Below are 16,614 nucleotides of genomic sequence, written 5' to 3' on the forward strand. Positions count from 1 at the left end.
TCAGGGTGATTTTTCCACAAATTGACAGGTATTTTCCTTTCCATGGTAGTAAGATCTTATCTATTTTTGCTAACTTTCTATTAAAATTTATTGAAGTGAGATCATTTATTTCCTTTGGGATATGTATTCCGAGTATATCCACATCACCATCAGACCATTTTATTGGTAAACTACATGGTAATGTAAAATTTTTATTTTTTAGTGATCCAATACGTAATATAGTACATTTGTCATAATTTGGTTTTAATCCAGAGAGGTTAGAAAATGTATCTAGATCCTCTATGAGGCTGTGGAGGGATTCTAGTTGTGGATCTAAAAGAAAACATGAATCATCTGCGTACAATGACACCTTTGTTTTTAAGCCCTGTATTTCTAATCCCCTGATATTATTATTGGATCTGATTTTAATAGCTAACATCTCGATGGCCACAATAAATAGATATGCCGATAGTGGACAACCTTGTTTCACTCCTCTTGATAGTTTAAAACTTTCTGAGAAATAGCCATTATTTACTATTTTACACCTAGGGTTACTATACATGATTTTGACCCATTTTATAAGAGATTCTCCAAAATTGAAATGCTCCAGGCATTTATATATAAATTCCAGTCGAACTTTATCAAATGCCTTTTTCGAAGTCTGCTATGAATAGCAGGCCTGGTTTCCCATATTTTCCATAGTGTTCTATTGTTTCCAATACTTGCCTTATATTATCTCCAATGTATCTTCCATGTAAAAAACCTGTCTGATTAGAATGAATAATATCCGACAATACCTTTTTAATTCTATGCGCTATACATTTTGCTAGGATTTTTGCATCACAACACTGAAGTGTAAGGGGCCTCCAATTTTGTAAATGGACTGGATCTTTATATTTTCCACTTGTATCCTGTTTCAGTAATAATGAGATCAGACCCTCTTCTTGAGTGTCAGATAATCTACCATTTACATAGGAGTGGTTAAAACATGCTAATAACGGTCCTCTTAGTATATCAAAAAAGGTTTGGTATACCTCGATTGGTATGCCATCCAACCCTGGAGTTTTCCCGGACTTAAAGTCTTTAATTGCATCCAGAAGTTCCTCCTCTGTAATTTCACCTTCACATGAGTCTTTCTGGGTGGCTGTTAATTTGACATTATCAATAGAAAAAAAATCTCTACAATTAGCTTCAGTTAGAGGAGATGGAGGCGACTGAAAAGAAAACATATGCTTAAAATACTTTGTTTCTTCCTTCAAAATATCATTAGGTGAATTATGGGTGACTCCGTCAATTGTAACCAGTTTCATTAAGTTCTTTTTGGTAGCATTCCTATGTTGAAGATTAAAAAAGAATTTTCTGCATTTTTCCCCATATTCCATCCAGTTTGCTTTATTTTTATAATATATTACACTTGATCTTTCTTGAATAAGTTTTTCCATTTCTTTTTGTTTTTCCTCTAATTTATTCTGAGCCTCTATGTTACAGTTTTTATTACCATCTATCTGTTCTGTTAGACTTTCTATTTCCTTTCTTAGTATAAACTCTTTTAACCTAAATTGCTTTTGTTTTCGAGATGAGTACTGAATTGCATGGCCTCTAAAGGCACATTTAAAGGTGTCCCATACAATAAGGGGATTCGCTGTACCTATGTTATGTTGGAAAAAGTCAGTTATAAATTCCTTTGTTCTAATTATAAATAAATTATCATCTAATAGGCTTTGATTAAATTTCCAATATCCTCGCCCACGTGGAAATTCAGTCAGAGTAATGTACAGTGGGGAAAAAAAGTATTTAGTCAGCCACCAATTGTGCAAGTTCTCCCACTTAAAAAGATGAGAGAGGCCTGTAATTTTCATCATAGGTACACGTCAACTATGACAGACAAATTGAGAAAAGAAATTCCAGAAAATCACATTGTAGGATTTTTAATGAATTTATTTGCAAATTATGGTGGAAAATAAGTATTTGGTCACCTACAAACAAGCAAGATTTCTGGCTCTCAAAGACCTGTAACTTCTTCTTTAAGAGGCTCCTCTGTCCTCCACTCGTTACCTGTATTAATGGCACCTGTTTGAACTTGTTATCCGTATAAAAGACACCTGTCCACAACCTCAAACAGTCACACTCCAAACTCCACTATGGCCAAGACCAAAGAGCTGTCAAAGGACACCAGAAACAAAATTGTAGACCTGCACCAGGCTGGGAAGACTGAATCTGCAATAGGTAAGCAGCTTGGTTTGAAGAAATCAACTGTGGGAGCAATTATTAGGAAATGGAAGACATACAAGACCACTGATAATCTCCCTCGATCTGGGGCTCCACGCAAGAGCTCACCCCGTGGGGTCAAAATGATCACAAGAACGGTGAGCAAAAATCCCAGAACCACATGGGGGACCTAGTGAATGACCTACAGAGAGCTGGGACCAAAGTAACAAAGCCTACCATCAGTAACACACTACGCCGCCAGGGACTCAAATCCTGCAGTCCCCCTGCTTAAGCCAGTACATGTCCAGGCCCGTCTGAAGTTTGCTAGAGTGCCTTTGGATGATCCAGAAGAGGATTGGGAGAATGTCATATGGTCAGATGAAACCAAAATATAACTTTTTGGTAAAAACTCAACTCGTCGTGTTTGGAGGATAAAGAATGCTGAGTTGCATCCAAAGAACACCATACCTACTGTGAAGCATGGTGGTGGAAACATCATGCTTTGGGGCTGTTTTTCTGCAAAGGGACCAGGACGACTGATCCGTGTAAAGGAAAGAATGAATGGGGCCATGTATCGTGAGATTTTGAGTGAAAACCTCCTTCCATCAGCAAGGGCATTGAAGATGAAACGTGGCTGGGTCTTTCAGCATGACAATGATCCCAAACACACCGCCCGGGCAACGAAGGAGTGGCTTCGTAAGAAGCATTTCAAGGTCCTGGAGTGGCCTAGCCAGTCTCCAGATCTCAACCCCATAGAAAATCTTTGGAGGGAGTTGAAAGTCTGTGTTGCCCAGCGACAGCCCCAAAACATCACTGCTCTAGAGGAGATCTGCATGGAGGAATGGGCCAAAATACCAGCAACAGTGTGTGAAAACCTTGTGAAGACTTACAGAAAACGTTTGACCTGTGTCATTGCCAACAAAGGGTATATAACAAAGTATTGAGAAACTTTTGTTATTGACCAAATACTTATTTTCCACCATAATTTGCAAATAAATTCATTAAAAATCCTACAATGTGATTTTCTGGATTTTTTTTTCTCATTTTGTCTGTCATAGTTGACGTGTACCTATGATGAAAATTACAGGCCTCTCTCATCTTTTTAAGTGGGAGAACTTGCACAATTGGTGGCTGACTAAATACTTTTTTTCCCCACTGTATATGCCTATTATATGATGGTCCGACCGCATTCTGTCCCCTATCAACACTACTATTGACATTTTTGACAACTTTTAATTTTACTTCACTACATTCCTAAAGAAAATTATGTACTTTTTGCTCCATACATTTCCCCCGACACCCAAACGTACTCATTATATTTTGAATGCTAAGCAGGACTGGAAAATGGTCCAATTCACACACTTATCAAGAGAACATCCCTGGTCATCCCTACTGCCTCTGATCTGGCGGACTCACTAAACACACATCCTTCGTTTGTAAATTATGTCAGTGTTGGAGTGTGCCCCTGGCTATCCGTAAATTAAATTTAAAAACATGAAAATTGTGCCGTCTGGTTTGCTTAGTATGAGCAATTTTAAATGATTTATACTTTTACTTTTGATACTTAAGTGTATTTGTGCAATTACATTTACTTTTGAAACTTAAGTATATTTAAAACCAAATACTTTTCGACTTTTACTCAAGTAGTATTTTACTGGGTGACTTTCACTTTTACTTGAGTCATTTTCTACTAAGGTCTCTTGACTTTTAATTAAGTATGAAAATGGAGTACTTTTTCCACCACTGGACTGTGCACCCATGAAATGGGGTATCAGCCTACTATTCTCAAAAGTTTACACAAATATATCCGTCTTAGCTCTTATTGCAGGACTTTGACTGTGGGAAATAACCTTCCCAGTCAGTTTATTGTGCCTATTGGACATTCATATTGCACTCTATGGATTGTGCAACCATGAAATGGGGTATCAGCCTACTATTCTCAAAAGTTTACACAAATATATCCGTCTTAGCTCTTATTGCAGGACTTTGACTGTGGGAAATAACCTTCCCAGTCAGTTTATTGTGCCTATTGGACATTCATATTGCACTCTATGGATTGTGCAACAATGAAATGGGGTATCAGCCTACTCAGTGACACCCACAGAAGACAACTATGTAGAGTTTACACAAATATTAGCATCTTAGCTCTATTGCAGGACTCTGAAACCACTGTGAAATGAGCCACGTTAGCTCACCAGTTAACATACTATGTGTATTGAACATTCAGAGCTAATGTGGCAAATTTCACAGTGGTTTCAGAGTCCTCCAGTAAGAGCTAAGACACTAATATTTGGGTAAACTCTACAAAGTTGTGTTCTGTGGGTGTCACGAAGTAGGCTGATACCCCACTTCATGGGTGCACAATCCATAGGTTAGGCTGTAGAGTGCAATATGAATGTCCAATACGCACAATAGACTGACTGGGAAGGTGATTTCCTACAGTCAAAGTGCTGCAATAAGAGCTAAGACGCTAATATGTCTGTAAACTCTACATAGTTGTGTTCTGTGGGTGTCACGCAGTAGGCTGATACCCCATTTCATGGGTGCACAGTCCATAGGTAAGGCTGTACAGTACATATAAGTATGCCCCCAATGCAATTATGCAGTCTAATACATCCACAGTTGGCTTTCAACTGTTTTTTCTGTTTGTTGTGAAAAAATTATTAATTTAATTTAAATACTATGTAACAGCATTTCAACCATGTTTAGTATTATCTAGACTAGTCCAAATATGGCATGATTCCACTATTTGTATCAGTTTGCATCACGTTCAATGAGGGACTTTTATTTTGAAGGAGGAGGACAGCCACCGGTGACCAATACAAAGGAGAAAACAAACATTTTTGAGGTGTGAAAGTGAATTGCTATAACACCATAAGCATGCATTAGTGCTTAACGATTAGTGCTTTTTGAGGTCGGTTCGGTTTCGGTTCGATAATCACGGTTTTCGATTCGTTTAAAAAAGATATACATATATATATTAAATGCCCTATGCGTTATGTGGGTTGAAAGCTGTAACAAAGAATAAAACAATTAATAAAAGTTCCATGTTGGTAGTGACTGCCCATTAATGCTTATCACTTATTAACCATAATTTATTTACATTACTTCAACAAAATATTTCAGTTGTTGTGTATATTACATTTGTTTTATTTGATGACTTTGTTATTTCATTCCAAGTCATCATCTCATCTCCATAGAGCTACTGCCTATGCGGTCTGACGAAATCACTATTTTAGTAGTTCTTCAAAGTAAATAAGGCATACTTTTATGACTGCTGAATACCAACTATCAATCACTTAGATCAGTGGTCACCAACCTTTTCTGAGTCAAGATCACCTTCGAGGTCAAAAAGCAAGCAGAGATCTACCGCTCATATTGTTTTTTAAAACATGACTTAAAAAATCCAAGCCTATGCAACATTAATAAAAACAGTTTTGGAGGAATTAAGTTTGTGCAGTAGGCCTAATACAGTGCATTCGGAAAGTATTCAGACCCCTTGACTTTTTCCACATTTTGTTACGTTACAACCTTATTCTGAAATGGATAAACATGTTCCTCATCAATCTACACACAATACACCATAATGACAAAGTGAAAACAGGTTGTAAGACATTTTTGCAAATTTATAACAATATAAAAAAACTGAAATACCTTAAATACATAAGTATTCAGAACCTTTGCTATGAACCTTTTCCATTGATCATCCTTGAGATGTTTCTACAACTTCATTGGAGTCCACCTGTGGTAAATTCAATTGATTGGACATGATTTGGAAAGGCACACACCTGTCTATATAAGGTCTCACGGATGACAGTGCCTGTCGGAGCAAAAACCAAGCCAAGGAATTGTCTGTAGAGCTCCGAGACAGGATTGTGTCGAGGAACAGATCTGGGGAAGGGTACCAAAAAATGTCTGCAGCATTGAAGGTCCCCAAGAACACAGTGGCCTCTATCAATCTTAAAAGGAAGACGTTTGGAACCACCAAGACTCTTCCTAGAGCTGGCCGCCCGGCCAAACTGAGCAATCAGGGGAGAAGGGCCTTGGTCAGGGAGGGGACCAAGAACCCGATGGTCACTGACAGAGCTCCAGAGTTCCTCAGAAGGACAACCATCTCTGCAGCACTCCACCAATCAGGCCTTTATGGTAGAGTGGCCAGATGGAAGCCCCTCCTCAGTAAAAGGCACATGAAAGCCCGCTTGGAGTTTGCCAAAAAGCATCTAAAGGACTCTCAGACCATGAGAAACAAGATTCTCTGGTCTGATGAAACCAAGATTGAACTCTTTGACCTGAACGCCAAGCGTCACGTCAGGAGGAAACCTGGCACCATCCATACAGTGAAGCATGGTGGTGGCAGCATCATGCTGTAGGGATGTTTTTCAGCGTCAGGGCCTTGGAGACTAATCAGAATCGAGGGAAAGATGAATGGAGCAAAGTACAGAGAGATTCTTGATGAAAACCTGCTCCAGAGCGCTCAGGACCTCAGACTGGGGCGAAGGTTCACCTTCCAACAGGACAACGACCCTAAGCACACAGCCAAGACAACGCAGGAGTGGCTTCGGGACAAGTCTCTGAATGTCCTTGAGTGGCCCAGCCAGAGACCGGAGTTGAACCCGATTGAACATCTCTGGAGAGACCTGAAAATAGCTGTGCAGCGACGCTCCCCATCCAACCTGACAGAGCTTGAGAGGATCTGCAGACAAGAATGAGAGAAACTCCCCAAATACAGGTGTGCCAAGCTTGTAGCGTCATACCCAAGAAGACTTGAGGCTGTAATCGCTGCCAAATCTGCTTCAACAAAATACTGAGTAAAGGGTCTGAATACTTATGTGATATTCCATTTATTTGAATTGTTTTGCAAAAATGTCAAAATACCTGTTTTTGCTCTGTCATTATTGGGTATTGTGTGTAGATTGATGAGGGGGAAAAACAATTTAATCCATTTTAGAATAATGCTGTAACGTAACAAAATGTGGAAAATGTGAAGGGGTCTGAATACTTTCCGAATGCACTGTATAACGCCAAGTTATCGTTGCGCATCATATATTTATTCCTCGTTTTATAATTTTTCAATTTTTCTCTCTGCATTCTTGGGAAGGTTCTTAAGTAAGCATTTCACTGTTAGTCTACACCTGTTGTTTACGAAGCATGTGACAAATAAAATGTGATTTGTTTTGAAGCAACTGCTCTCTATCCCTCTCAATCGCACATCTTCTGTCTCTTCTCTCCCTCACAGACCAGACAAGTAGGAGTGCAATGGTACAACTCCCTAATACATCGCACAGTTCGGGCTTGATCGGATTTATCTCTAGAGAAACTGTGATTGGAGCTTACAGAAAAAAAAGAAAGAAACGGAATTCAAATAATTGAACCGCACTAGCATGCATAAAAAGTATTTTCAGGCAACAGAAATGAACCCAAAAATTGATTTTTATTGTTAGACGTGACTCTAAACCTATAATGTTAGCCAGCTAACTAGCTAGGTATAGTGGCTAGCTAGCTGATCTGTTACATGTACGTGCTGACGTCACGCAGGCTACCGAGCATGGTGGAACGCTAATGCACTTCAACCAATGAAAATGTGTGGTGAGCCGGGCCGACCCCACCCCTTTCCATGTGCCACAGCGAGGGGTACTTGAAACCGTGGGTGTCCAACCAATAAAAGACCACACCTCTCCTGCTCAATGTCTGGTCTGGTCAGGGTCTAACCACCACCTAATCTAACCAATAGAGGCCACCCAGCGACCACCCGGAGACATGCGTCTGCCAATCATCCTCTACCACTGATTATGTGGTATGGAGGTAGAGAAACATGCCTCCCCCTCCTCTTCCCAACCTATACTCAACTCGTTTTAAACGTCAACGCATTTCAGTGAAAGGGGGTCGGCTGACAGATGTAATTTGCGGTATTCAAATTCCACCTGCCTCCGTGATGGACAGCTGCCTAATGAGAGGCGGGCTCTTTCTTTGAATTTTACCGAGCCAGGGATGAGGAGAGGGATAGAGGGACGAGATAGAAAATACCACCAGCCCGACACGAAAGGTGAGAAGAAACAATGGAATCAGATAGTCAAAGGCTGGTGTCAGCCAGGAGGGAGAGAAAGGGGAATATTCATTGGTGTCTAAAAGAAGGTGTGCAACTAGCAGAGTAAAAATGAGGGTCTCTATCTGTCCATCTATCATACCGTAAATAGCACATGTGGATCAAATTGAGGAAATAATAGATGTGTGTCTCAAGTCACCCAGACAACTGAGCACAGTCAGTATACATCTAACACACAATCACACCCACATGCTCTCTCTCTCTCTAATCTCTTTCACACACCCTTTCACTCTTTCTCTTACACACACACAAACCTTGTGTGATTGAGTTCATGAGGGTTGGTGGTGTGAGAGACTTTTAATCTCCACAGTGTTGTCCTCCTGGCCTCAGTGATCTGCATCAGTGACCTGTTTGGTTTAGTCCACTCACTCTGCCCTCAAGTCAACCTATCCTCTCCTCTCTGGCATACACTTTCCCTAGCTTTCTCCCTTCTTCCCTCCTTCCTCCAGCTGATTCAGCCTGTTTAGGGTGTTAGAGTTAGTTTCCATTCATGGAGGTAGGTTTGACTACTGAGCTAACACTGAAAGAACTGATGAGACAGAGAGATCTGACAAACAGAGAGGGAGGAGGAAGAGGACGAGGAATATGAAAAGGGAGTGAGAAAGGAGGGAAGACAAAGAAGTGGAAGAGAGGATGGTAGAGGAGGATGGGTCCATTACAGCCCTTTCATCACACAATATAGTTCTACTTTTTCCCTTCTTCGATTTCTCCAGCTCTTCAGATAGAGTGCTCAGTGCCACACCTCAGCTCTGCAGGGACATCTCCAACTCAAATCATACACAGTGAAGCAAACTACTCATCTAAAAAATGTGATGGTGAAGTCATGCAAGGAGAGAACTTTGTCTGCAGAAAAACAAAACTTTAAAAGCACAAGGAACTAATATAAAATGACTGCCTCCTGTAGGTCTGTCAGCTCAGTGTATAGTACAATACACTTCCATCACAATTCATCAAAATGCACATACAGAATAACCATACATTTCATAGCCTGGGTGGTTTTACTGCACACTTTATGCCACAAGAAACCATGGGAGCGCCGTCCAGCACACACGCACAAAAACCTGGATGGGGCAGGCCGGATGTGTGTGTGTGTCGACAGAGATGTTACATATTTGATATATTCTCCGCTGTGCAGTAGCTGGTAAAGGAACATGGGAGTAAATGCTCTAAACTACAGTAATACCAGCCACAGGCTAACACATGAATGAGAATGGAGTATAGACTAGGGATGCCATTCCACAAATAAAACAAAAAGGACAGAGAGAGCGAGAGAGCGAGAGAGAGAGAGAGAGAGCGAGAGAGAGAGAGAGAGAGAGAGAGAGAGAGAGAGAGAGAGAGAGAGAGAGAGAGCTGTTAAAACAGATAGAGGGAGACAGATAGAAAGATACCGAGGGAGATTGGGAGAAAGAGCTGAAAAAGCAGAGAGGGAGAGAGAGTCAGAACCCTAAACCTCAACTAAATCTTTCCACATTATTGTAATAAATAATGTGGAAATTGAGCAAGTTGAGGTGACTAAACTGTTTGGAGTAACCCTGGATTGTAAACTGTCATGGTCAAAACATATTGATACAACAGTAGCTAAGATGGGGAGAAGTCTGTCCATAATAAAGTGCTGCTCTACCTTCTTAACAGCACTATCAACAAGGCAGGTCCTAAAGGCCCTAGTTTTATCGCACCTGGACTACTGTTCAGTCGTGTGGTCAGGTGCCACAAAAAGGGACTTAGGAAAATTGGGCAGCACGACTGGCCCTTGGATGTACACAGACAGCTAACATTAATAATATGCATGTCGATCTCTCCTGGCTCAAAGTGGAGGAAAGATTTACTTCATCACTACTTGTATTTATGAGAGGTATTGACATGTTGAATGCACCGAGCTGTCTGTTTGAACTACTGGCGCACAGCTCGGACATCATGCATACCCCACAAGACATGCCACCAGAGGTCTCTTCACAGTCCCCAAGTCCAGAACAGACTATGGGAGGCACACAGTACTACATAGAGCCATGACTACATGGAACTCTATTCCACATCAAGGAACTGATGCAAGTAGTAAAATTAGATTAAAAAAACAGATAAAAATACACCTTATGGAACAGTGGGGACTGTGAAGCAACACAGACATAGGCACAGACACATGCATACACAAACACGATAACATACGCACTACAGGTAATCATGGCTACCCGGACTATTTGCACTGCCCCCCCACCCCATCCTTTTTACGCTGCTGCTACTCTGTTAATTATTTATGCATAGTCACTTTAACTCTACCCACATGTACATATTACCTCAACTAGCCGGTGCCCCCGCACATTGACTCTGCAACGGTACCCCCCTGTATATATAGCCTCCCTACTGTTATTTTATTTTACTTCTGCTCTTTTTTTTCTCAACGCTTTTTTTGTTGTTGTTTTATTTTTACTTTTTTGTTAAAAATAAATGCACTGTTGGTTAAGGGCTGTAAGTAAGCATTTCACTGTGATGTCTGCACCTGTTGTATTCGGCGCATGTGACCAATACAATTTGATTTGATTTGATTTGACTACACACACACGTACACATGGATTTTGTATTGTATATATGTGGTAGTGGTGGAGTAGGGGCCTGAGGGCACACAGTGTGTTGTGAAATCTGTGAATGTATTGTAATGTTTTCAAAATGGTATAACTGCCTTAATAACTGCCTTATATATATATATATATATATATACACACACACAGTATCTCACAAAAGTGAGTATACCCCTCACATTTTTGTAAATATTTGAGTATATCTTTTCATGTGACAACACTGAAGAAATGACACTTTGCTACAATGTAAAGTAGTGAGTGTACAGCTTGTATAACAGTGTAAATTTGCTGTCCCCTCAAAATAACTCAACACACAGCCATTAATGTCTAAACTGCTGGCAACAAAAGTGAGTACACCCCTAAGTGAAAATGTCCAAATTGGGCCCAATTAGCCATTTTCCCTCCCCGGTGTCATGTGACTCGTTAGTGTTACAAGGTCTCAGGTGTGAATGGGGAGCAGGTGTGTTACATTTGGTGTCATCGCTCTCACACTCCCTCATACTGGTCACTGGAAGTTCAACATGGCACCTCATGGCAAAGAACTCTCTGAGGATCTGAAAAAAAGAATTGTTGCTCTACATAAAGATGGCCTGGGCTATAAGAAAATTGCCAAGACCCTGAAACTGAGATGCAGCACGATGGCCAAGACCATACAGCTGTTTAACAGGACAGGTTCCACTCAGAACAGGCCTCGCCATGGTCGACCAAAGAAGTTGAGTGCACGTGCTCAGCGTCATATCCAGAGGTTGTCTTTGGGAAATAGACGTATGAGTGCTGCCAGCATTGCTGCAGAGGTTGAAGGGGTGGGGGGTCAGCCTGTCAGTGCTCAGACCATACGCTGCACACTGCATGAAATTGGTCTGCATGGCTGTCGTCTCAGAAGGAAGCCTCTTCTAAAGATGATGCACAAGAAAGCCTGCAAACAGTTTGCTGAAGACAAGCAGACTAAGGACATGGATTACTGGAACCATGTCCTGTGGTCTGATGAGACCAAGATAAACTTATTTGGTTCAGATGGTGTCAAGCGTGTGTGGCGGCAACCAGGTGAGGAGTACAAAGACAAGTCTGTCTCCACACAAAGACAGTCAAGCATGGTGGTGGGAGTGTCATGGTCTGGGGCTGCATGAGTGCTGCCGGCACTGGGGAGCTACAGTTCATTGAGGGAACCATGAATGCCAACATGTACTGTGACATACTGAAGCAGAGCATGATCCCCTCCCTTCGGAGACTGGGTCGCAGGGCAGTATTCCAACATGATAACGACCCCAAACACACCTCCAAGACGACCACTGCCTTGCTAAAGAAGCTGAGGGTAAAGGTGATGGACTGGCCAAGCATGTCTCCAGACCTAAACCCTATTGAGCATCTGTGGGGCATCCTCAAACGTAAGGTGGAGGAGTGCAAGGTCTCTAACATCCACCAGCTCCGTGATGTCGTCATGGAGGAGTGGAAGAGGACTCCAGTGACAACCTGTGAAGCTCTGGTGAACTGCCCAAGAGGGTTAAGGCAGTGCTGGGAAATGATGGTGGCCACACAAAATATTGACACTTTGGGCCCAATTTGGACATTTTCACTTAGGGGTGTACTCACTTTTGTTGCCAGCGGTTTAGACATTAATGGCTGTGTGTTGAGTTATTTTGAAGGGACAGCAAATTTACACTGTTAAACAAGCAGTACACTCACTACTTTACATTGTAGCAAAGTGTCATTTCTTCAGTGTTGTCACATGAAAAGATATACTCAAATATTTACAAAAATGTGAGGGGTGTATTCACTTTTGTGAGATACTGTGTATATATATATATATATATATATATACACACACATATACACACACACATACATACACACACACACACACACACACACACACACACACACACACACACGTGTATGTCTCCCGTACCTGTTTCAGGTAGGCGTAGCACATGGTCTCAGCGACGCGCTTGCCCTCGTCGTAGCAGGCCCGGGGGCCGATAGGGTTCACATGACCCCAGTACTCCTCATTCTGGGGGTGCACCTCGGGGTCTGAGTGGAGGGGGAATACAGACAGACAGACAGACAGGGGTAAGTCACCAGGAATATAGTCACCTGTTCTTTATAATGCAAATTCCACTGAAACAAAATCTACTCACATGCATTACACAGGAATTGAGTAGTCGTTGTTCAGGATGTAAAATGAAATCATTCTTGCAACAGGCTGAAATGTACTCCACATAAACAGTAAAATAAATAATGTACATGGACCACGCTTAGAGAAAATAGTGATTTTGTGAGAAACGGCACACACATATACACACACACACACACACACACACACAGTTATAATACCAGTCAAAAGTTTGGACACACCTACTCATTCAAGGGTTTTTCTTTATTTTTACTATTTTATAGATTGTAGAATAATAGTGGAGACATCAAAACTATGAAATAACACATATGGAATCATGTAGTAACCAATTTTTTTTTAAATAAATCAAAATATATTTGATATATTTTTTAGATTCTTCAAAGTAGCCACCCTTTGCCTTGATGACAGCTTTGTACACTCTTGGCATTCTCTCAGTTGTGTTGTGACAAGGTAGGGGTGGTATACAGAAGATAGCCCTATTTAGTAAAAGACCAAGTCCATATTATGGCAAGAACAGCTCAAATAAGCAAAGAGAAACGACAGTCCATCATTACTTTAAGACATGAGTTTGAGCCAAATCTGGAAAATGTCAAGAAATGTGAAAGTTTCTTCAAGTGCAGTCACAAAAACCATCAAGTGCTATGATGAAACTGGCTCTCATGAGGACCGCCACAGGAAGGAAGACCCAGAGTTACCTCTGCTGCAGAGGATAAGTTAAAAAGATTTAACTGCACCTCAGATTGCAGCCCAAATAAATGCTTCACAGAGTTCAAGTAAGTGAGTGAATCAGGGCTTCATGGTCAAATTGCTGCAAAGAAACCACTACTAAAGGACACCAATAAGACATTTGAGATTGAGGAGGTGTGATGGCGTGGGGGTGCTTTGTTGGTAACGAGTGGCGCAGTGGTCTAAGGCACTGCATCGCAGTGCTAGCTGTGCCACTAGAGATCCTGGTTCGAGTCCAGGCTCTGTAGCAGCCGGCCGCGACCGGGAGACCCATGGGCGGCGCACAATTGGTCCAGCGTCGTCCAAGGGAGGGAGGGTTTGGCCGGCAGGGATGTGGGTTCGTTTCCCACGGGGGGCCAGTATGGAAAACAAACAAACAAACAAAAAAAACATGTATGCATTCACTAACTGTAAGTCGCTCTGGATAAGAGCTAAATTACTAAAATGTAAATGTAAAATGTAACACTGTTGGTGATTTATTTAGAATTCAGCGATACGCCATCCCATCTGATTTGCGCATAGTGGGACTATCATTTGTTTTTCAACAGGACAATGACCCAAAACACACCTCCAGGCAGTGTAAGGGCTATTTGACCAAGAAGGAGAGTGATGGAGTGCTGCATCAGATGACCTGGTCTCCACAATCACCCGACCTCAACCCAATTGAGATGGTTTGGGATGAGTTGGACCACAGAGTGAAGGAAAAGCAGCCAACAAGTGCACAGCATATGTGGGAACTCCTTCAAGACTGTCCCTCCCCAGAGATATCCCTCTGACCTGTGGCTGAACTTTAACTAAACTAGCCACAACAACAACAGACACTGCCTCACCACGGGACTGTACACAGAACACAAGTGTGTGTCAGGGAGAGAAAGATGATGTGCCGCCGTTGGGTATTAATGCTGTGAAATTTGGTATTACACTGCTCTGGCTCATGTCTAGAAAGCCCTGTGAAATTCGTGAAATGGACCTGGCACTCACTTTCCATGCTGGGTAAACTGTGTACGTGTGTGTGTCTTACCTCCGTACACCTCAGACGTAGAAGCCAGCAGCAGACGGGCTCCCACGCGCTTTGCCAACCCTGGGGACACACAAGACAAAGGCAATAAGACCAGGAGCCAAAAAACCTGGAGAGAGGCTGACCAGATCAATCAAACCCTGAGCCCGTCCTGGGGAGAGCCACAGACTAGATCAATCAAAGCCAGAGTGGAGCCTTGGGAGAGAGTCAGTCCGGAGTAATCAAACCAGTCATCACACCTATGGAGAGGCAGACAAGATCAATCAACTCCGAGTGGATCCTGTGGTGGGACAAAGCAGAGAGATCAGAGCAGAATTAGTATGGGAGGAGAAGCTGGGAGGGGTATTCAGACCATAGAAGTGGGGCTGGAACCAGATACACTTTCTGATACACGTACACACAGTGTCCCATATCTGCATGTGCTTTAGCAAACTCCTCCGACTATACAAGTTGCACAGCCCAGCACAGACAGATCTGGCACCAGGTTTTCACTTGGAAAGGAAGACTTCAAAGTCTGTGGAGAGAGGAACGTAGGCCACATGTACAGTGCATTCAGAAACTATTCAGACCCCTTGACTTTATCCCAAAAATGTTACATTGCAGTTTCTTAAATGGATTAAATAAAAAAATTTCCTCATCAATTTTTTATTTTTATTTAACCTTTATTTAACCAGGTAAGCCAGTTGAGAACAAGATCTCATTTACAACTGCGACCTGGCCAAGATAAAGCAAAGCAGTGCGATAAAAACAACAACACAGAGTTACATATGGGGTAAACAAAACATAAAGTCAAAAATACAACAGAAAATATATATACAGTGTGTGCGAATGTAGTAAGTTATGGAGGTAAGGCAATAAATAGGCCATAGTGCAAAATACAGTGGGGAAAAAAGTATTTAGTCAGCCGCCAATTGTGCAAGTTCTCCCACTTAAAAATATGAGAGAGGCCTGTAATTTTCATCATAGGTACACGTCAACTATGACAGACAAATTGAGATTTTTTTCCCCAGAAGATCACATTGTAGGATTTTTAATGAATTTATTTGCAAATTATGGTGGAAAATAAGTATTTGGTCACCTACAAACAAGCAAGATTTCTGGCTCTCACAGACCTGTAACTTCTTCTTTAAGAGGCTCCTCTGTCCTCCACTCGTTACCTGTATTAATGGCACCTGTTTGAACTTGTTATCAGTATAAAAGACACCTGTCCACAACCTCAAACAGTCACACTCCAAACTCCACTATGGCCAAGACCAAAGAGCTGTCAAAGGACACCAGAAACAAAATTGTAGACCTGCACCAGGCTGGGAAGACTGAATCTGCAATAGGTAAGCAGCTTGGTTTGAAGAAATCAACTGTGGGAGCAATTATTAGGAAATGGAAGACATACAAGACCACTGATAATCTCCCTCGATCTGGGGCTCCACGCAAGATCTCACCCCGTGGGGTCAAAATGATCACAAGAACGGTGAGCAAAAATCCCAGAACCACACGGGGGGACCTAGTGAATGACCTGCAGAGAGCTGGGACCAAAGTAACAAAGCCTACCATCAGTAACACACTACGCCGCCAGGGACTCAAATCCTGCAGTGCCAGACGTGTCCCCCTGCTTAAGCCAGTACATGTCCAGGCCCATCTGAAGTTTGCTAGAGTGCATTTGGATGATCCAGAAGAGGATTGGGAGAATGTCATATGGTCAGATGAAACCAAAATATAACTTTTTGGTAAAAACTCAACTCGTCGTGTTTGGAGGACAAAGAATGCTGAGTTGCATCCAAAGAACACCATACCTACTGTGAAGCATGGGGGTGGAAAACATCATGCTTTGGGGCTGTTTTTCTGCAAAGGGACCAGAACGACTGATCCGTGTAAAGGA

The 16,614-nt window shown here is 41.9% G+C and overlaps 1 protein-coding gene across 1 annotated transcript in view; it reads right to left on the reverse strand.

Moving 5' to 3' along the window:
- The window catches only part of LOC121556335 (UDP-glucuronic acid decarboxylase 1-like), a 157,200-nt gene that overhangs the window by 43,833 nt on the left and 96,753 nt on the right, over positions 1–16,614 (reverse strand). The window contains exons 8-9 of the mRNA XM_041870244.2: positions 14,742–14,801; positions 12,770–12,891 (exon numbers count right to left, since the gene is read on the reverse strand). Of these exons, the coding sequence (XP_041726178.1) occupies positions 12,770–12,891; positions 14,742–14,801 (182 nt within the window). The remainder of the gene's footprint in view (positions 1–12,769; positions 12,892–14,741; positions 14,802–16,614) is intronic.

The sequence above is a fragment of the Coregonus clupeaformis genome, chromosome 23, assembly GCF_020615455.1.
Source record: "Coregonus clupeaformis isolate EN_2021a chromosome 23, ASM2061545v1, whole genome shotgun sequence".
Lineage (NCBI taxonomy): Eukaryota > Metazoa > Chordata > Actinopteri > Salmoniformes > Salmonidae > Coregonus > Coregonus clupeaformis.